The sequence below is a fragment of the Dendronephthya gigantea genome, unplaced genomic scaffold (assembly GCF_004324835.1).
Source record: "Dendronephthya gigantea isolate DGI-Jeju-01 unplaced genomic scaffold, DenGig_1.0 000001F, whole genome shotgun sequence".
Taxonomy (NCBI): domain Eukaryota; kingdom Metazoa; phylum Cnidaria; class Anthozoa; order Malacalcyonacea; family Nephtheidae; genus Dendronephthya; species Dendronephthya gigantea.
Genome location: NW_021163011.1, coordinates 5,734,919 through 5,755,874, shown reverse-complemented (window position 1 = coordinate 5,755,874; position 20,956 = coordinate 5,734,919). Strand labels below are relative to the sequence as shown.

General features: G+C 35.9%; 2 protein-coding genes across 4 annotated transcripts; one reads left to right on the top strand and one right to left on the bottom strand.

Annotated features, from left to right (window-relative positions):
- Window positions 1–291: 291 nt before the first annotated feature.
- On the top strand, window positions 292–8,047 carry LOC114526968 (histone deacetylase complex subunit SAP130-like). Of its 2 annotated transcripts, none has more exons than XM_028548531.1 (19): window positions 292–581; window positions 1,621–1,655; window positions 1,751–2,141; window positions 2,643–2,868; window positions 3,098–3,180; window positions 3,319–3,371; window positions 3,517–3,613; window positions 4,154–4,190; window positions 4,297–4,355; window positions 4,526–4,696; window positions 4,776–4,977; window positions 5,145–5,270; window positions 5,341–5,559; window positions 5,677–5,774; window positions 5,998–6,117; window positions 6,248–6,351; window positions 6,785–6,901; window positions 7,078–7,137; window positions 7,331–8,047. In XM_028548531.1, exons 1-19 carry the CDS (start codon window positions 458–460, stop codon window positions 7,403–7,405), a joined length of 2,397 nt encoding a protein of 798 aa, XP_028404332.1. In that variant the 5' UTR covers window positions 292–457; the 3' UTR covers window positions 7,406–8,047. The 2 variants fall into 2 exon arrangements, with proteins under 2 accessions (XP_028404332.1, XP_028404323.1); XM_028548522.1 differs by having other exon boundaries at window positions 7,078–7,143.
- An 87-nt stretch (window positions 8,048–8,134) lies between these two features.
- LOC114526982 (NF-kappa-B inhibitor epsilon-like) lies at window positions 8,135–11,198 on the bottom strand. 2 transcript variants are annotated; one of them, XM_028548541.1, is made up of 6 exons: window positions 10,619–11,198; window positions 10,283–10,376; window positions 9,868–9,976; window positions 9,493–9,783; window positions 8,971–9,279; window positions 8,135–8,657 (listed from the first exon to the last, which is right to left on the bottom strand). In XM_028548541.1, exons 1-6 carry the CDS (start codon window positions 11,094–11,096, stop codon window positions 8,580–8,582), a joined length of 1,359 nt encoding a protein of 452 aa, XP_028404342.1. In that variant the 5' UTR covers window positions 11,097–11,198; the 3' UTR covers window positions 8,135–8,579. The 2 variants fall into 2 exon arrangements, with proteins under 2 accessions (XP_028404342.1, XP_028404349.1); XM_028548548.1 differs by having other exon boundaries at window positions 10,283–10,373.
- Between the last annotated feature and the right edge of the window lie 9,758 nt (window positions 11,199–20,956).

The window sequence follows — 20,956 nt, the reverse complement described above, 5'->3', positions numbered from 1 at the left end:
TAAACATGAATATATGAATACGCACCCCCCGGGGAATTAAGAGGTACATCTACGGCTGTTTGCATTCACCGCCCTTCTTTTAAATGTGAAGGCAAAATATTAAGGTTCTACTTAAAATAAATTGCATAAAAACCTGCGAAGCAGAAAGGAATATGATTATTTGCCGGTTGAAAATTTGAAAAGTTTTGCCATTACTTTCATTATCCAAACTCCAAAATGAAATATTAATTACAAACCGGATCTGGAATATATTTTACTTCCGTCTTGACATGCGTGCGCATGAAATAGAAGAAGTATCCTTTGGACAAATCCGCGAAATATACTCTTGGCCGTTTGCACCGTTGTTGCCGTTTTTATATCCTTCGTTTGGTGAAAAAGTTGAAAGTTTCTTCACAAGATTTGTTTGTTCCTTGCTCGTCTGGTTTACTCGATGGTCAGTTGAGATAAACATACGAGTATGAGCTATCAGCCGGACGACAGGCATGAACGAGACGTTCTCCCTCCCCGTATCACGACAAGCAATGTTACATTGGACAAGGAAAAATACGACAAAAACTCAATAAGAAGTCCTCAACCAACAGGTGAGATTTCGTCACATTGCAGTAAATGTTGCTCACAAGAAATTGTTGGCTTTCGAGTGAAAATTTTGAATCTTTGTCACACGTCTACTTCGTGTATTGCCAACGTCGATTTCGGCGCCTGCGAGCCCTCGTGTTTTTGCCGCGAACTTGCCTGGCCGAAGCTTGGCAAATCATTTGATTTACAACAGGTTTAATATCTAGGATTTTACTTTACCATTGGCTAAATATCTTTTCAAACTAAGCTGTATCGTCATGACATCACTTGGGATCACAATTAAGTGTGATTTTGAATGTAAAATATGTAAATACCATCGTTTGCAGTTCGTTGATACTGGTTGTAGAAAGCAGACAAATTTCTATTATTGAAACAAGCAATTCGCTTTTTATGAGAGTGGAAAATTATGCTTGTTCGTTTGATATTTTTGATATATTCAACTCGTGTATAATAGTAGTGAATAATAAAGGTTGCAAAATGGAATTTTTGCAGGTGAGATAAGTAGGATTTGTTTCCACTCGATTGGCTTTGTATCGTATTTATTGTTATTATTTTGATAAATCATGTGACTATTTGAGGTTGGTCGCCATGTTCCTGAAAATAGTGATTTATCTGTAGTCTAGAGTTTTGTATTTCACGTGTGGCCACTTGTGTGGTCTGTTGTTATTTATTGTATATTTACTAAGACCATTGGGTAGGAAGTTTATGAATAGCAAAGTCTACTGCCAATCACAGAAGCCATAGCATAGCAATAGTAAATTCAGGCTTTAAATAAAATTTTGCATTTAAATTTGTATCTCTTTTGGATGTAAAGGAATGATGGATTGGTGAGGTGAAAGTTATTAATTAGGGTGTTCCTTCTGCCATTATATATATTTTCAGAAAATTAAGCTTCAAGTTTCCCTAAGAAAAATATATAAATCACATAAAGATATCATAAAATCTGCATGTACTCACCAACCTCAGCTCTTTCTAATTAATGAAGAAGCATCGATTGTAATTGCTGGGTTATTAATGCAGTATAATGTACTTTTTACATTGCAGAGGTATTAACTATGTATGAGGTGCAGAATTTAAAGGTAGGTAATATAATTTATCTACACAATTGTCTTTATTTATAATTTATCTACACAATTGTCTTACATTCATGTCAATCATAATATGTTTTATTTAGAAGTCATCTCAAAGTAGGCATATAGCACCAGCAAGTATTCATTCAATCAACCAAACAAGTCATTTTCTTCCCCAAACCTTTGGCATGTATCCTCAAATGTCACCAGTTATGATGCAAACTCATGGTACAGTTCCTGCATTCCTTCCATTTCCACGACATATGCCTGCATTAGCTGTGTCTGCCACAGCAGCTGGTGTCCCAGCAAGACCTTCACATGCAACCCCTGGTAGACCTGTTGTTGCACATCACCTACCGCCAGCTGGTCTACCTGCTCAACTTCATGCCATAACTGGAATGCCTCTACCAGTTCATCCTGCAACCACCACTCTTCAGCAGACCCGATCACCATCACCAAAACTCTTACAGGAAACGGCTTCTGAAGTTCCAAAAGGTATGTTAATTTCTAACCACATCACTCATCAAAAGAGATAGGACATATGGACATGCAATTTAATTAAAATCAAACAAGACGCCTGCTCAAGGCGTTCACTCCGCCTGCATGCCAACTGATGTACCTAATTCATCCGTGGACCGTGTAACCCAGGGCTTCTTGGTCAAAATGTTTTGGGTTACCTGTAGAAATGCCAACTTCTGTCGCCCAAAACGACGAAAAGGAAAAAAGACCATGGCATTTTAAGACTCCGCTGCGCATACGCAGGCGGAGTAATTACATTTACCAGCAACTGCAATTATTTTGTTAATTTGTGACCTTTACCTGTTAATGCCACTGTATGGTGCAATCTGTCTATGTATTATTTCAGGCCATTTTTCAGACTTTCCTATGCATAATTTGTCATTGTTTGCCAATATTGTTTGAAAATTTGACCATTGTTTGACCATTGTTGCCTGTACTTTCAAGTCTTCCTTTATACTTTATATATTGATGTTGCAGGTGACATAAAATCACAGGCAACACCAACTGAAGCTCATTCTGTGATGGAAAGTCGTCCAACAGTTAGTGAACCAGCAACACACAGTCTACACCATACAACTTCAACAACAACAACTTCCAAAATGTCATTAACAACTGGACTTGGAAAGAACTCGCTTGGTTTGAGTTCTCAACCATATATCAAACATACAACATCTTCGCCGTTGCATTTATCGTCTGCCCCAAGGTTTGTACCATTTTTTTACTGCTGTGGTACACAAGTGTGTAATTCTCTTTCCAATGCTCAGTGCTGATTGTTATGAAGCTAATGACCTACCACCTTCTTATCCTTGGGCTATGGAGTGTAATTTGGATCAGTTAATCCGTTAACCTTATTTTCAAACAACTTTGAAGCACAGGCCTTATACATGTACAATGTTATTAACCTAAGAAACATTGTAATGAACTTTTTCTAGAACAATTCCTGGACCATCTCCTGTTGGACCTGTCTCATCAGTTACGTCAAATTTCAATATGCCAAATGTCATTTCTCATGTTGGTAGGTGCATAGATACATTGTAAGATACTAGTTAGTACAAATGCCCCCTTGAAATGAAGTTTAGAGTTTTTAAACCTTGTCTCTTTATGTAGTGACCAACAGCATCCTTTTTCTAATAAAAAGTAAATATATTTTTAGGTTCGCTTTATTCTCAGCCATCGCCAGTGTCATTTCCTACAAGGCCTCAACAGGTACACTAAACTACAGTTCTTCCTTATCAATTACCAGTTATTGTACATCCAGGCTGTTGGATTGATAGTGAATGGAATATATTATTCACTGGTTTAAAAATAAAATCACATATACTACCAGTAATACTCCACTTTTCACCTTCAGTTACAGGACCCTACCAGGCTTTTAAAACCAAATAGTACGGCTTCGTCAATATCGTTCGGAGGGACACTGCCAACCACGGTCATTTCTGCTCCAGCAGGTATGTGATTCTTTAAATAAAACTGTGCGAATTTATATGCAGGGGCTCTTTTCACCGCAACATCTGGTTCCACAACAAACACTCTCAACACCAAATCACCAATCCCCGGTCCACCTAGCCAACAACAACCCAACATTTGGTACTTCAAACTTCCATACATAGGACATTACTCTCAAATTACCGAGCAGAAACTCCTCAACATTGCCAAACAATTTTGCAGTGATATCAACATAAAGCTGGTGTTTACTTCCTACAAAATCGAAAACTTTTTTAGTTTTAAGGACACAATCCCGAATGATCTTAAATCCCTTGTAGTGTATAAATTTTACTTGAGCCACAAGGATCAAAGAACACACCTCCACTGACAAAAACTAACCTTCTTATAATATACTCAATTGAAATAGCCATTTTAAAATTAGTTTTGTGATTTTTTACTTAGTCATAGCATTAAACAATAACCATGCATAATCATTTCAACATTTCTTCCAAACATTCAACACAATCCCAATCTCATTGTTTCTATTTTTATTCCATGTGTAGTGGCAAGTATACCAAATTCAAGATTAGATGGTAACAGGTAAATTATACCGTAAATGATGCCGTAAATGATTAAGTCTTTTAAGTTTTACTATTCAGGAATGATCTAGACGTGGTAGCTACGTTCATGTATTCTTTCTACTTAGGCCATTTCCACATTCTGTGTCCTTTCCCCGAATGCCAACATATTTCGACGGCCATACAGGTAAATACTATCACGGCCATACAGGTAAATACTATCACAGAATACGTATTCTCCATCTTTTATCTATGGTGCTATGAAACACAAGACCATTCAATTTCGTACACGAGACCAATAGCAATAATTTTTTACCCGTTGTGTTATGCATAACAATATGTGTATCTCTGTTGTAGTCTCGTCTTTACAACCACCGCTCAAATCGTATGCTCCAATTGAATCTGTTGTCCGTAAACCTACCACTATTTCCCAAGTTCCATCTGCTAGCCATGTCACAACTGGTATTAATTCTGTACAACTAATGACATCCCATAATCCAACACCGTCAGTTGCAGTTGTTAACATGGGTAAGAATTACTTCTTGCCATCCTCCCCAACATATTATATAATTTAAATTTCTAGCGTTATCCTTACAATTGCTTTCAGGTGTTCCGTTCACGAATGCTGAAGCAAGTAATGAGAATACAGCAATTCATAACAATTCATCGCATCCGAACTCTAGTGTTCATTCGAACTTTAGTGTCCAGAACATGTTGTCATCTACTCCTTCGGCACCAAGCGTTCCTTTATCTAGTTCTGTTACTTCATTATCACCAAGACCAAGTATCCTGAGAAAGAGACAAGAAGTGTAAGTATCTATACTTAAGGTAATGGAGGAGACATTGAGACCTTCAACTTCTCACAGTTTATATCAAATTTAATGCATCGAAAAGGCTTCCCGAGTAGGGTCAAGATCTCACCCCCCCCCCCCCCCTCTAAATACTATTTTAACAAAAATATTGCTGTACCTTGCAGATCGAGAAAAACTGTAAGTCAACCATCGCTGGGAGATCCCATGGTTCCAGCTAATGATATTTCCGGTAGTCCACGACCAGATGGAACTTTATCTGCCTCGCATTCCAGACAAAATTCTCCGAAAAGGTTGGTTACCACGTTTCATAGCAATATTGTAATATTCTATTTTAACCGGTCTTACCTGATTGTAATATAGTGAAACGTTTGCTCAAAGTTTGGAACAATCTCAGAAGACGTTGGAAAACGGACCAAGTCATCCATCAATATTGTCTCCATCCAAAGTTAAACGGGAATTCGTATCACCCTCCTCGACACCTCCAATGCAAACGCCTGCTGTCAACACTGTTTCATTATCAGCGGTTCCTTCGCATGACGCAGGCGCGTCGCCAAGGAAGAAACCACGGAAACAAAATGTGTAAGTTGAAGTAATTACGTAAATCTCTTTTATATGTAAAAGTAAGTCTAAGTAATCGGCAGTTAAGTTTGGAACTAAAAAGTATTGATTCACGCGTTCTCTTCTTGTGATTCACAGGATCGCAACTGAGGATAAATTCAGCAGTACTCCTGTGCAGGTGCAGGAAGGAAATGAAAAGAAAACTGCTGTCAACGATAAACCAGACCCGGAAGATGGTTAGTAAATAAACTCTTATATACTGTACCTATTATTCTCAATCCTCTGTGGATCGGAGGTGAACACGCTTTAGATACTTAAAATAGGGGATAGACATCTGATAGACGAGTCAACCTTTTTTAAAGAATTCTTTAGCATGCAGCAGAGTATTAATTGCCATTTCAATTGTTGATACATGCACCTTATCATGAAATATTCACTTTGTTAACGATTAATTTCTAGATGAAGAGCTGAAGTTTTTAATGCTAAAAAGACGTTGCGTGTCCATCTATGGTGGTTATAAAGTTAATCATAAGGCAGCACATAATCATTTTCAAAGATATTCTGATGTTAAAGCAAAAGGTAAACTTCCAAATCCATCCTTTATCTTCATGTAAATCACAAGGTTAATTGATGGAACGTGTCAAATAAGTATAAACTTTGGGGTATAACACTCGTTGTTTGCTTTATTATTTTGCTTTATCATTTTAAGATGAAAAGAAACCTTCGTTACAAGAGATTGCGAGTGAACGAGGTATAAATCAGAGAGCTACAGGATGGAAAATACATCACGTAGCGGCTCAATTAGATGAGCTGGTAAGTTTCTTCGTTGATGATTGAAGTTGTGTTACTGTGTGTCATCAAACGCTTGTTCGAGCAAATTGTGAAGTATTAGAATACAACTACAGTATAAATAAGTAAAAAGAGTAAAGAGTTGATTTCTCATGTCGGGAGACTATGGATGGGTTGAAACCTTATCCATGTACGAAATATGATATGCTGTTTAGATGTTACTAAACTTGAGATGAATTGATGTTACAATGGTTAAGTAACGAATGCTTCTTTTACTGTACAATGCGTTTAGAAATTTGAGCTTGAGAGCAAGTAGTCTAGTTGTTATACTAAAGAAAACAAAATTTGTTTAACAATCTTCAATGTATTACCAAAAAGATAACTTGCATGTATCATAGAAAATCAGAAACAGCATTTGTTGTATTGTAAATTACTTTTCCTAAATTTATTTTCTTAGAAAACCTGTGAGGAGGAAGTTTTGCGGAAAATGCATGATTTTCGAGAACGCTTGCCAAAATATAAATCAGATCATAAGAGATACACTGACATGGTTTCGCTTCATGAATTGCTTCAGGTGCGTATATGAAGTGAAATTACTGATATAAAATAATATAGATAAACTGGATGGACGGGTAACGTGCAAATCCAATTATTTTCCAATTTTATGACAGATCGTTCATGCATATGTGTTAAGGATATAGTTCATAGGCCCGTATTAAAGTTGCAAATGTTGTAATTTTTGTATCACAGGGAAATATACAGAGAAGTCAACTTGTAATTGAACAACTTGGGGAGACGAAAAAAACTACGGTAAAGGTAGGATTCCTTGTTTTGGAAAGTATTGAGTACATGCCATGCACCATTCGACGCTGTAGAGAAAACTTTGTGGTAGTAAAACACACGAATGCATCCACCAAAATCGTTACGTGGGAAGGGGGGAGTCATTTCAAATGAACTATCAAACATTGTGTATTCTGATATATTGTTCATGCGTTCACTGTAGATCCTCGAACATAAACAAGGTATAATGGATATCTTAAAGAAAAACATTAAACGACATGTGAAGAAAAAGAGCTAGAAATGTTTTTACCGCTCTATTATTGTACATATAGCAAGCTGACGCTACCATGCATAAAATTTTATCGCCCGTCGATCTTCATACTACGTGGATATCTCATTTACATCATTGCCGGAAAATGTCTGTAAACATCTGTCTCGACATCACCTCCCTAGCCAGAAGTCGCCATTGTTGTCAATAATATATATTCCATAATATGTGTATTACTTGAGCATTCTTGTAGTAGAATCAATAGTTGACGTGACGAGAAAAGTGATCGTTGCTTTAGCCGTAATAAGGGTTTGGATCAAACTCAACGAAACGATCCAGGTATTATGAAAATCTGTGGATATTTTTATCTAATGTAATCCGTGTTGTACTTTATAATATAAAATTATTCTCTGTACATAATTCAGTTTTGACCCACCAACAATATGTGTGTCCCAACTACCATGTATTTTAATGATGAAATTTAATTATTACCTGTCTTTAATTGAAGATTTGGCCCCACCTCATTCTAAGATCTTGTTAGGAAGAAAGCTCTGATCTAGGGCCAGTTGAATGAAACATGGTTGCTTTGATATTTCAAGCTTATGCCGTCATGGTAATTTTGGAATTGAATATGGATTGCTTCTTGAAATTGTGTCCAATGCACTGTTAATTTCTCAAATCTCACACAGAGGTTGTTATTTTCTAATGTGATTGCCATCCCTTCACTATCAGACCACAGCTTTTTATATCAGGTGGTTTTTTATCATCTTGTATTTTAAAACTTTCATATGCATGTACATCATTTACAGTTTAAGGTCTCACTTTTTCTTACTACTTTGGTATAAAACTGAGGTAGTAAAATTTTTACTGCAATAGATTAGCCATAGTATGTTAATATATGTTTTCGTTATCAATACCACCTAAGCAAATAAAACAATTTCACTAACTACTAACAAGCATCTCTGCTAATAATTTAATATACCAGAGAGACTTAATTTTAGTAGAATATATATATAGGAATAATAGGGAAAGTAATACAATTATTATTGTAGGCGCCACCTTGTTTTGTTTTGGTACACAGACAGTTGACCTTTGCAAATAATTTAATTCTTCATGCCCATGGCATACAATGCCCTGCGTATGTTAAAAAGCACCATTTGGATAAATTATTCTACTTGCCAATTTCAGTCCTACTGAAATTATTCTACTTGCCAATTTCAGTCCTACTGCGTTTTGAAGTTGAGGGAGATGATTCGTTCCTGCGTTTTGACATTTCCCTCTCCTGAAAAGGTAAATGAGTTCATCTAATGTCAATTTCATATCAGTGCAAAAGTACAAATGCATATTTGTCAAAAAAAAGGTAGATGTAAAAAATTATGTCAGTCTCTCACAGATAGTCAATTTGTTTACAAAAAAACATCTCTGACTGCATGCATTCTGGTAAAATATACAAATTGATCTTTTCGTAATCGGGAATTGGGAATGAGTTGAGAGTTAAGTAACTAATTGAAATCACCATGAATACACAGGTTCTTAATTGGATTATCTAATCAACAATCCCACAAAAAAGCACCAGAAAGAAACAGAATTCATACCCTGTTTGTTTCTGCACCATTCATTGCAGATATAGGCATGTTAGTTGTTTTAGGCCATGTACTTGCTGTTGCAGTAGGCTGTATGGCAGATGGTCTGTTAATTGTTGTAGTCACAGGGGCTGCTGTTTCCTGCGAAAGAATTATTTTTGATATTGCTTCATTACGACAACAGTTAGCATTTTGTACTGGACTGACACCAGAATAGTTGGGTTTATTGATGTTTGCTCCTTTAGCTACCAATAACTGCAGAATTTCGCAACATTCATGATCAATAGCATGATGTAGTGGTGTGTGGCCACTTTTACCATCCTAGGAAATAGAACAGCACTGTAATCAATGAATGCACTGGATTAATCATGTTACTTTGTTAAGATAAAATGTTCAATTGACTCCAACTCTCTAGAATAGGGTTCAAGGAACTATACAGGATAATGAAGAAGGGAAAATCTCTTCAGCTTTAAGTAGTTGCTCCAAATTAACTCTTTTGTTAAAGTAATGAATAAATGGTTCATTGCTTGTTACCTTGACATCTATGTTTGCACCATATTGTATTAAAGCCTCCACTACATTTTGATGCTTTTTTTGCACTGCTAAATGCAATGCTGTAAGACCATCAAAATTTTTTATTTCCAAATTTATTCTCTTTGATTTTGCACTTTTTATTTCATGTAAACATCTGATATCCCCGTTAGCTGCACACAAATGTATGGCAGTTTGGCCATTTCGATCTTGAGCATTGGCATCAGCACCAGCATTCATAAGTTGTTGAACAACCAGAGGTTGTTTGGTGAGAACTGCAAGATGTAACGCCGTCTAGCAATTTAAGAAAATTACATGCTGATATTAGCTGGCAATAATTTGTTAACTAAGTTGCAACAATTGAGGTATCTAGCTTACCTGTGATAAATTATTAGGAGTATTTACGGTCATTTTAGAAAGTGATATCAGTCCAATTAACTTTTCTATTAGTCTTTGGTTTTCATGAACAATGGCAATATGTAATGGTCTGAAAAAAATACAATCATAATCTTCACTTTATCTGAGTAAAACAATCTGTTTATTTGAAGGTGGATCTGATCCTTGCTCTTAGCTTTGGCCTTTATTTATAACAAATTATTGGTACATTTTTTGCTAGTGATATAGCAGTTATAATCACTCTTTTATTAGCAGAACATTTGTTCATTTCCTTGTCACAGAAGATGTGAGTGAGGGGTGTTTGGAGGAACAACACATCTTTAAAAACATAGGTTATAAGGGGCCCTGAAGTCCATTTTCAGGCAAATTTGTTTATGTGGAAATTGGTTCAACTTACGTATCTCCATCATCATCTCGTAAAACTGCCAAATGACATTCACTGGCTGCCAGAAGACTCTCTGTTGCACTGTTTGAATTAATTGATGTGTCTGCTGGCAGATATAACATATCGTGTAATGATTGTATGGTTTCCCAGCCAATAGCATATAACTTTACAATTTTTTGTACGTATACATGGATGTGATAAGATAGAAACTTTCACAAAATAAAACTTATAATGGTAATCAGAAACAATGCGATGGAGTCAATAAAAAATTACAGGGAGATGTACTATAGCTGGGATGTTTTATAATTTAATACGCGATTTAGTTTTAACACCAATAGGTTTTCTAACCTTCAGTTGACGGATGCTTTACAGTATTCTGGGTTCTTGATGTATTGTTAAGATTACTGTCACTTGAATTAGACTGATTTTGTGGTCTTGGTAGAGCTTGTGTGAAGACAGGATTGGCATGATGGATTAAAGGCCAATTGACAAGGCCAGCGTGAGCCTGAGCCTGAGCTTGCCACAATGAGTATAAATGAAGGTTTGCGAGAGCTAAAGGCGAGCCAAATGATGGATACCCTAGACTAGGGTGAAACGGTGGGTTTTGATGTCCTTTTGGAAACGCGTTTTCCGGACGAGGATTACTTGATTCCATAAGATCATTCTCCTTTACTTCAAAAGGTTGCACCTTGGCGGTTAATTTCGAGGCGGTTGTCGTTTGCGATGTAGTCGGTAAGCTAGGATAACCTAATAGACTCTCAACATCATATCCTGAAGATTTACTTTTCCTTGATGTTATTTCATCATGTTTTGGTAGTCTGATCATCCCGTATTACATCAAATAATGAAGAAAAACGAAGTTTTACAGGCCATAGTAAACGCTCGGAACAGTGACGCAGCAAATCCTCGCGATACCTTCTTCCCCAAATTTCACTCATTACGTCACTTGACCAATCAAAAAGCAGCGATATTTTCTTGGCATTCTGGGGGATTTCCCGCAATTCTTAGTTTCATTTACAAAAATTCTTAGTTTCATTACGAAAACAACGTCCATCGCATCAAGGTAGAGCATATTTGTATAGCGAAAAGTATTGTTGGGAATCATTATATAAATAATTTAAAGTTAAATGTTCTTCAAATTTGGTCACCTTATGATAATATCACAGACTTCGGAGGACATAACCTCTTCCGCAGGGGTTTAAGGAAATTCCCACCCGCAAAATGACACCTCCTGCAAATGTTCCCGGAAAAGTGCCTGCAGTACAGTTAGGAATTCGTAACTATGACTTTATACTCTGGGAATGTCCCCACTGTCATGTGATTTTGACCAACTTTTATAATGAAATCATTGAAATCGATTGAAATGCCTTTTTCCCGCCGGGTATGATGGTATGCATCGTCATCGACACCTTTTTTATTTTGCAGATTCGTTTCAAAGTAATCAAAGTAAAATTGTCATCGGAGATAAATCTAGCTCATTATATGTAAAGGATTTAGTTACACAGACTTGCATATATAAAACATATACCTGCTAACGTAAACCTGGAAAGGCATCTGCGGTCTAATTGAAAATTGAAATTCGTACTAGTCTTCATTTCTTGTTCATTGCTGCATTTTTGCTGCAATTTTGAGCCCAGTAAAGTGAATGCATGGTGAAATATTCAAGTGCACGAGCTAGAACCTGCCCAAATTATGACATAAAAACATGGATAATTGTTAGCTCAGTAATTTCGGCTACCCGGCAATTCATTTCAACCTTGGGACATAAAAGTGTCTTCGAACTGGATAAACAATTACAGAGGGACAGCCTGTTTGTGGGTATTGTAGGAGGGAAACAGTCTATAAAATGTGTAAAAGTTTTATTCAAAAATTAACTTAAAAAAAAAACGTTTCATGGCTTATTTCATACACCAAGTACAATAAAAAAAATTAGGATAATTAGTTGGTTTGGAAAACACCATCTTTAATCTACAGGGTGTCTCAAAAAAAAACGCAACCACTTAAATATGCAAGACACTAATACAGCTCTAAAGCACAATAGATAACCACTTCTGGGAATTGAAAATGGCTCTTAATCCTTTATTTAAAATGCTAAAAGTCATTTTAGCTGAACTGTGGTGCAAACCCGAACAATATTAATACTCTTGCATATTTAAGTGGTTGCGTGTTTTTTTTAGACACCCTGTACACAGGCAATGCACTTACAAAAGATTTGACTGATTTTATTGTAATTGGCTTTCAAACAACAAAAACTCTCATTTTGCGGCAATCATTCAGAAGAAGAATAAATTATGAAATATCCAGCTCAGATTCAAATTTGAGGCCAGATTACTCGTAAACTTACTGTGTATAAATAGGCCAAATTAACATAATCTTTGTTTTCTCTGTTTAAAACAAACAAAAGCCTGTTTATAACAATGTTGGACAAGCCATTGATTTAGTCATCTCCTACCCTGTTTGAGGAATCATTTGGACACTGGTCTTAGAGCATAAAGACAAGTCACTTCTTTTGCTCAAAACTTCGTCTGAAATTGTTATCAATGCTAACGTCTTAGTGCAGAAGAGAAGTTTGGTATCTCTGTTGCCCTGTCGTTGGTGTAAGAACAGGTAATATGCCTTTTTCTTCACGATTATCTGCTTGCTTTAGTGACAGATTTGGGCAAATATTTCTGCCACGTGGGCCCAACTTCAATGATCGACCTCGTGTAATGCCCAAAGATTGGGGTGTTTCGCTTTGTGTTCGATTTGAAATTGTTCTTATATTCATATTTATAACGTTGCTTTGTTATTCATTTCAGACAGGATTCTGACGACTTAAAGCCAAGTTTGACGATGCAATTCGTGAACAAGAGGTTGATGATCGATAAATTGTGGCTGAAATGGCTCGAGATAACTCGCCTTTTTGTAGAGAGGGCACGACTAGCTTTTTCTCAGAGCTTATTGGTGAAATGGAAAAGGTAATATACACGCGATAAAACCTATGACTATGTGAATTTGTGGACGTTAAGATGTCGCGCATGCAGTCTATATAGGTACATCCAATAACCACTAACCTTATACCTTTCAATTAAGTTCTAAATGCTGTGCAGAAAACTAACACTACCTTCTACTCTTTTCAGGTAGAGTTATAGAGCTGAAGTCAAAATAAAAAAAATGCCGTGCGCAAGAAATTTGCTATCGACAACGGCTGAAATTGCCAAGATTACTCGCGTTGAAGAGACAGCAAGTCCAAAGCTGCTCGTCTAAAATAGTTCCTGAAATGAACAGGTATACATATCTATTTTGTTTCTATTTGATTCGCATACACGAGTATGGGAGAAGTAGCTATCAACGCGAGTTTTCTCCTACTATGTTTAAGCTTGTTTTATCGAATAACATGCGGATATCACCGTCTATATCAAGTATTGCCTTTGTTTTATTTCAGGTATAGAGATTCACTGAGATTGAGCGAGTCAACGCCATTTCAAACGACGAGTAACCTGTTCAAATTAAATGTAAGTATATTAAGCAATCATGGAGCATTTTAGAATTTAGATGCAGAGCGAACAATAGGGAGCTTAAGATTTAGGACGGAACGACGACGGCTGATAATGCGATGATATAAATTATTGATAATAGGCAAAAGAAAAAGCAATTCAAAAGAACCAGCATGAAATCCTGCAGCCTCGGGTGTTTTAAACCCGTCGTTTCTGGTGCACAGCGATAAAGAGCGTGCACAATCGTTTTGGTTTGAAATGTATATGTACTTTTCCTTTGTTTTCTGTTGTTTAACCTTACCGAGTGCATGGTACAAACTACTAAGGCCTAGGCCCTAGCTTGTATATAGGTGTCTTAGCAGTGTTATTTTTAGTGCTGTTTCTATAAGGGCAGTTTGCTTTGGCTAAAAGCCTTGGCTTTTAAAACTGCTCAATGATTTTTTCAGTTAAGTGGTTTTTCAGAGAGAAAGATCTGTATTTGTTGGCCAGCTTGCTTTGTTGCCTTGGCTCTAGAGAACAGAAAAAGCTTTGTCTATATGCGCCAATTTGTTTTCCAAATGCTGTTTCTATAAGGGCAGTTAGCTCTCGTTAGCTCAGAAATGTACAATTTTTTACAAATGTACAAGGAAAATATTTTTATTCATGCTATTTTTATTAGTCCGGAAGCAGCTTGCTCGGTTATATGCCTAAAAGTTTCGAAAATGTCATAAATGTCAAAATTTTTTAAGAAAACTGCATGGTTATAAATTTGTCAGCACAATGAATTTAGGACTTATTGGCAATCTTGAAATGTTATTCGGCGTCGTCTCAGTTCGTCACGCTTCCCTCCTCGATCTTACGGCTACACCTAAAAGTAATGTTCGAGCATAGTTCAGCTTCCTACAATACATTATATTCAGTTTTTTTTTCAATCTTCCCAATGTTTTAAAATATAGTTTCTTATTTTCATCTTGTATTCTATTTCAGGTTGATGAAATATAAATCACACGCCTCCGTGGAGCTATAATAATTACCGACGAGCCAAAACGGTTCCAAGACAACGCCAAACGACGTCGAACAGCAGCGTAAATCGGCGATGTCCCCCGACATCGTTAAAGGTTAGAGTAGCCTGGTGGTCAAAAAATGTGCATGCTAGGTTCGGGATGTGTTTCGTACAAAAAATATACGAACAATTATTCTGCAAAGCAGAAGTTCATTGTTCGTCGTTAGGGTCGCGATGTTTTTTTAAACCATAACGCTATTCAGTTACCTAGGTTCTGGCCACCAGGAGCATAGCTAATGCATGATGCATGTTTAAATAAATTTGCATGTGTGGTAAAATAACAATTCGGTTATAGGACCCGGCTTTGCGCTTAAGGGCTGCTCGCGCCGCTTAGGGCTACGCGCTAAGGTTTAGGTTGATAAGTGATATTTAATTTTCATATACAAAAATAAGAAAAGGCTAAAAAAGCCATGCATGTACACAAACATAAATCACAGCCTCAAATGGCATACATAATCCCATAGGTTCTTACCTTGTTCCATATCTCGGAACGCTATTCTTAACTCGTATGGCAAACATAATCCTACAGCATCTTACTGTTCCTTCTCTCGGAACGCTATATTCTTGGGTAATTTAAGTCTCGGAATGTACATTGTAAAATAGGAGAAACACTATTTTGTACATACAAATGCACAAACACTGAAATTATAGCCTCGTATGGCAAACATAATCCCATAAAGGCCATATTGTTTCCATCTCTCTTTCTCTCTCTTGTCCTGTTAAAATAGTCCGGCCACACGCGGCTTTCGGAATATAGATTGTAAAATTATGAATTGTAAATAATAGTATACCATTATTTTGCTATAGTCTTACAATATTTTGTAACTGATATATATAACACTCTGTAGTAGCTACGTATGTATATAGCAGGTAAACCATATTACCACACCTAGTTTACTGTATATTTTAATAATTTGACATACATGAGCAAAACAATTAATGCAAACCACGGCCTTCAATGGCAGACATGATCCAATAGGTTTCTAAGTTCTATCTCTTGTCTTTTGTTTGTCAGTAAGACCAGTTGATGTTTAGTAAGAAATATTCATGCATTTAAATCACATATACTGTCCTAATATAAATCCGAAGTACATCAACCTATACAATCTCATTCTAGTTAATGCACACTTCATAACAATCTATATACATGAAACTGAATAACACATGCATATACATGCTCTCAATGAATGTGAATTTACTTGAAATAAGAAGGGAGAGATATGGGTGTCGTGTGACCCGTTGGCGATATATACGTCATTCTTATTACAGTTAAAAACGGATTAAGAGACAACATGGGCAGTGGCATTGCAACTTTATTATTTTTCCAAGGTCTCTGTGAGACTTCCAATCATTTAGCATCGTTGAGCAGTGCTTATGAAAAGAAAGGCGCCACTTTTTGTCTGTACTGTTTGACCTTGCTGAGTGGTTCGAAGTGTTAGCAGGTATCTTGGGATATCTAATAACGTTGCAGTGTTATTTTCGACGCTGTTCCTATAAGGGCAGCTTGCTTTGGCTATATGCCTTGGCTCTAAAAGTGTTTAATAAGTTTTTCAGAGAAAAAAAAACCCCGAGTAACTCAGTTGCCGTTTCATAAAGGCAGCTTGGTTTGGCTGCACATTAGTTTGACTATATGTTTCACCTCTAAAGATAAAGACATTTTTTCAAAGAAAAAAGATTTATACTCAGTACTGCATGCCTTTCGCTTCGAAAGCCTTTTTGCATGTTTATAGTTTTCGGCTATGTGCAGCTCAGCGGCAAAAATATAACGTCAATTTCCGTAGTCATTAATCTTTTTAAATTCCATTTCTATATAAGAGCAATGTGCTCTAGCTTTTTATGCCCAAGCTCAAAAAATGTGCAGTGAATTGTTTAAGGAAAATGTTTTCCTCAGTTTCCATTAAGGGGCAGCTTGCTTCAGCTATATACGCCGAAGTTGCAAAAATGTTCATGAAATATCTTAACCTAATTAATCCTTGAAATAAGGCTGCACAGTTTAACGACTAAAAGATAACTGATTGTTATAAACACTGCCTATGATTTGTCAGAATAATTTTATTTTTTGGCCGAATTAGGAGGGCCTTGAATTGCCCTGAATCAAAATGCCCTGAATTCGTTGATTTTCGTATTAACTTCAAGACATATTATGGACAATATAGCGTCCCTTATTTTCGGCCACAGTATAAGTTGGTTCTCAGAATGGAGTGGGTGTATATAAGTCTTCGTAGAATAAAATATACACAATCACTTGCACACAGCCATATTACACATGCATACATGCATATACAAACATGCATGTTTTAATTGTCAATAATTTTCCTTCAGTGTTAAGAAACATATAATACATATACAGCAGCATTTCACAGCACACTTTCAATAATGAAAAACGTACTCTGCACTTTCTCTGCAATTCAAAATGTGTATAGAATAATCTTAAGCACACGTCATGCTTTGTAACCGGTCTTAAATATATATGTATATATATATATGTTGCATCACTTAATGTAAATGTATATTAGTGTTTTTATGTAAGAGAACACACACGCTATGTAACACATGCGCAGTGAATTCAGTATTAATAAAACTACGACAAAAATTATCCGTCTTCCTGTCTCTTGATTTCAATAGCTAAAGACACACACACAAAAGCGTTGTAACACATGACATTGCTTTATTAATAAAATCTAAAAAACCTTGTGTACTTTGTTTTATTCCGGCTTTCGGTGAGGGTTTTCCTCCAGGAACTCTGGTTTCCCTCGTAATCAAAACAGTGTCCGTGTGTTCGGAACCGCGTTTATGGTTGGTTTTCCATTCAAATTTAATCATCTTCCCGGATTAATCCATAGAAGCTAAACAGTGTCGTGACGCATGATTTTTTATATACATCATACTCGATAGAAAGTTATAAAATGTTTTGCAACCCAACACATCCTTGTGGCTTTAAACGCCTTTAAACTTCAAAATGAGCTTAAATTAATGGAATCTAACTGTACACACGGTTGCTGGGTTCAATTCCCGGTACACTGTATATATTCTACTTGGGGGTAGACTGTTAGTCTTCGGCAACAATGCAAAGATTCGTCATTAATTAGCCTAATTTCACTTGGCCAAGGTAAAGAGTGTTTTGTCACATTTCAAATTGTCAAAAAAGCAGAAGTTCGGAGAGACACCGACAAAAGTGGTCGAGTATTGTTTAGTTGATGAGTATTTGCTGATAATGAAAACTTGTGATGCACTATTACAGACCTTCCTCATATCTTGGTGCTCAAAATGAACTATCTTGGCACGTTGCTCCACTATCGCAAAACTATATTATCACCTCCTGATCGTCTTGGATTGTTATGAGTGGTTTGGGATACGTGATCCTTCAATGTGTTCAGTGAGCTCGTATGGCTTCAAAACTTTTTGGCTGAGAATTCGTGTGAATAGAGTCATTCTGGATACCTTTATTTTTATCATTGAGGTTAAACCTATTCGTGTTTTACGACGTCTTCACCTACGTCTTCACAATGTTTTCACTCCTGAGAGCGCATCAGTACAACATGATTCCTGCCTTTTTGTTGATTCTCCAGACCAAAACGGTTGTCAAGGCAACGTTTGTGTGTCCTGAAGAACAAAGATAAAATCCCAGCGTAAAAGAAATATTTAAATTCTACTTTGCTATATCTGTACTCCTTGTCAGAGGCGAAGTCAAAACAGCTCCAGGCTCCAGCTTAATGAATTCAATTGCAAGGTGTAGTCAACGAGATCTCTTCTGTGTATTAATTCACGTTGACAATTAGAAAAAAATTCTAATGGGGCAGCGCGATTCACTAAATCTCGTTAAAATGACCTCTTCATTAGTACTACTACTAGTAATCTTCAATCTACGATTTTTCCTTTGATCCCCCGTTACCGATTTTTTCTGAAATTTTGAAATTATCAAAGTATGGTTTTAGGTGTTTAAATGAATTGTTTTCATCAAGGAATATAATTCTACTTTGTTTTTGAGCCATTTCAAAGTATTTTTGACAAAAAATTGTCGAAAATCACGATTTCTCCTTCAATGCCCCGTTGCCGATTCGTCTGAAATTTTGAATATTGTGAAATTTTGAAATTAAAAAAAGTATGATTTTAGGTGTTCAAATCAATTGTTTTCATCAAAGAATATAATTCTGCTCAGTTTTGAACCATTTCGAGGTATTTTGAACCGAATTTTGAAATTTTAAAAACTTGTCGAAAATGAAGATTTTTAAAACCTTTGGTCCCCCGTTACCGATTTGTCTGAAATTTTGAAATTTGTGAAAGTATGATTTGGGGTGTTCAAATGAATTGTTTTCATCAAAGAATGTAATTCTACAGTTTTGAACCATTTCCAGGTATTTGAAACCGAATTTTGAAATTTCAAAAAGTTGACGAAGATGACGATTTTTCCTCTGGTCCCCCGTTACCGATTTTTCGGAAATTTTGAAATTCATAAAAGTTTAATTTTAGGTGCTCAAATGAATTGTTTTTATCAAATAATGTAATTCTACTCTACAAAAAACTGACGAAAGTCACGATTTTTCCTTTGGTCCACCGTTACCGATTTGTCCGAAATTTTGAAATTTGTGAGAGTATGATTTTAGGTCTTCAAATCAATTGTTTTCATCAAAGAATGTAATTCTACTCAGTTTTGAAACCATTTCGAGGTATATCAAACCGAAATTTCAAATTTCAAAAAATTGACGAAAATGACGATTTTTCCTTTGGTCCCCCGTTACCGATTTGTCCGAAATTTTGAAATTTGTGAAAGTATGATTTTAGGTCTTCAAATCAATTGTTTTCATCAAAGAATGTAATTCTACTCAGTTTTGAAACCATTTCGAGGTATATCAAACCGAAATTTCAAATTTCAAAAAATTGACGAAAATGACGATTTTTCCTTTGGTCCCCCGTTACCGATTTGTCCGAAATTTTGAAATTTGTGAAAGTATAATTTTGGGTTTTCAAATAAATTTTTTTCATCAGAGAATGTAATTCTACACAGTTTCGAACCATTTTCGAGGTATTTGAAACCGAATTTTAAAATTTGAAAAAAATTGACGAAAATGACGATTTTTCCTTTCCCCCCCCCGTTACCGATTTTTCTGAAATTTTGAAATTCATTAAAGTATATTTTAGGTGCTCAAATGAATTGTTTTCATCAAAGAATGTAATTCTATTAAGTTTTGAACCATTTCGAGGTATTTGAAACCGAATTTTTAAATTTCAAAAAATTGACGAAAATTACCTTTGGTCCCTCGTTACCGATTTTTCTGAAATTTTGAAATTGTTTAAGCTTTTTTTTGCGGAGATTAATAAAATCAATAAAATTTTTAACATATATACTGTAACCAGTGACACTTGACCCAGTGTTTCACTTGAAGCATTTTTCAAGTATTTTGTAACATACATATATATAAAAATATATACGTACGATTAGCATACGATACGGTGGCCCAGTGGTTAAAGTTACGGGCTACCAGGTTGTAAGCGCAGGTTCGAATCCTGCATGGGAAGGGTTCGATTTTCCACCTGAAATTACTTTTTAATTCAATATTCGTCGAAAAGGATTTAGTCAAATAAAGAACAATAGCTTTCGACAAATGATGTGGTGGTCTAGTGGTTTAAGCGTTCGTCTCTTAACCCGAGGACCGACGTTTCAACTCCTGGCAGTGCAAACAAAATTAGCCTGAAAAATTTCGGTGTGATTTGGAAACTTTAAAACAGTTAAAAGACTCCTCGGACATTCGGAAAACTGTAAATTGAAAAAAGATAGCAATAAAAAAACTGAAAAAAAATTCTTGCGTTCAAATGTATTTAAAAATTAAAAAAAAGCACAAGTAAAAAAATTTTAAAAACATGTGTCTTCTAAAAACACTGAAAATTAAAAGTCGGAACTGAAAAGTTTAAAAATTTCCCGCTTTTAAAAAACTCATGTTCACAGTAAATTAATTTTTTTTCACGAAAATTTGACAGGGTGATTTTTTCGAGAGTGAAAAAATTTAATTTTTTTCACTTTTTTGAAATTCTCTTAGATTTTTTTTCGACGCGAAAGTATTTTGTCTTGGGCTACCTGTGTCTGTCTTGGGCTACCTGTGTCTGGCTTGACACAGGTAGCCCAAGACAAAATACTTTCGCGTCGAAAAAAAAATCTAAGAGATTTTCAAA

What these genes read in the sequence shown, in the direction of transcription:
- LOC114526968 (XM_028548522.1), top strand. Translation starts at nt 458, where the DNA reads ATGAGCTATCAGCCGGACGACAGGCATGAACGAGACGTTCTCCCTCCC. An exon ending in CTGAGAAAGAGACAAGAAGT is followed by an intron (nt 4,978 to 5,144) that starts GTAAGTATCTAT and finishes TGTACCTTGCAG; the next exon opens with ATCGAGAAAAACTGTAAGTC. An exon ending in CGGCTCAATTAGATGAGCTG is followed by an intron (nt 6,352 to 6,784) that starts GTAAGTTTCTTC and finishes TTATTTTCTTAG; the next exon opens with AAAACCTGTGAGGAGGAAGT.
- LOC114526982 (XM_028548541.1), bottom strand. Translation starts at nt 11,096, where the DNA reads ATGATCAGACTACCAAAACATGATGAAATAACATCAAGGAAAAGTAAA. An exon ending in AAAGCATCCGTCAACTGAAG is followed by an intron (nt 10,377 to 10,618) that starts GTTAGAAAACCT and finishes TATATCTGCCAG; the next exon opens with CAGACACATCAATTAATTCA. An exon ending in GTGCAAACATAGATGTCAAG is followed by an intron (nt 9,280 to 9,492) that starts GTAACAAGCAAT and finishes TCTATTTCCTAG; the next exon opens with GATGGTAAAAGTGGCCACAC.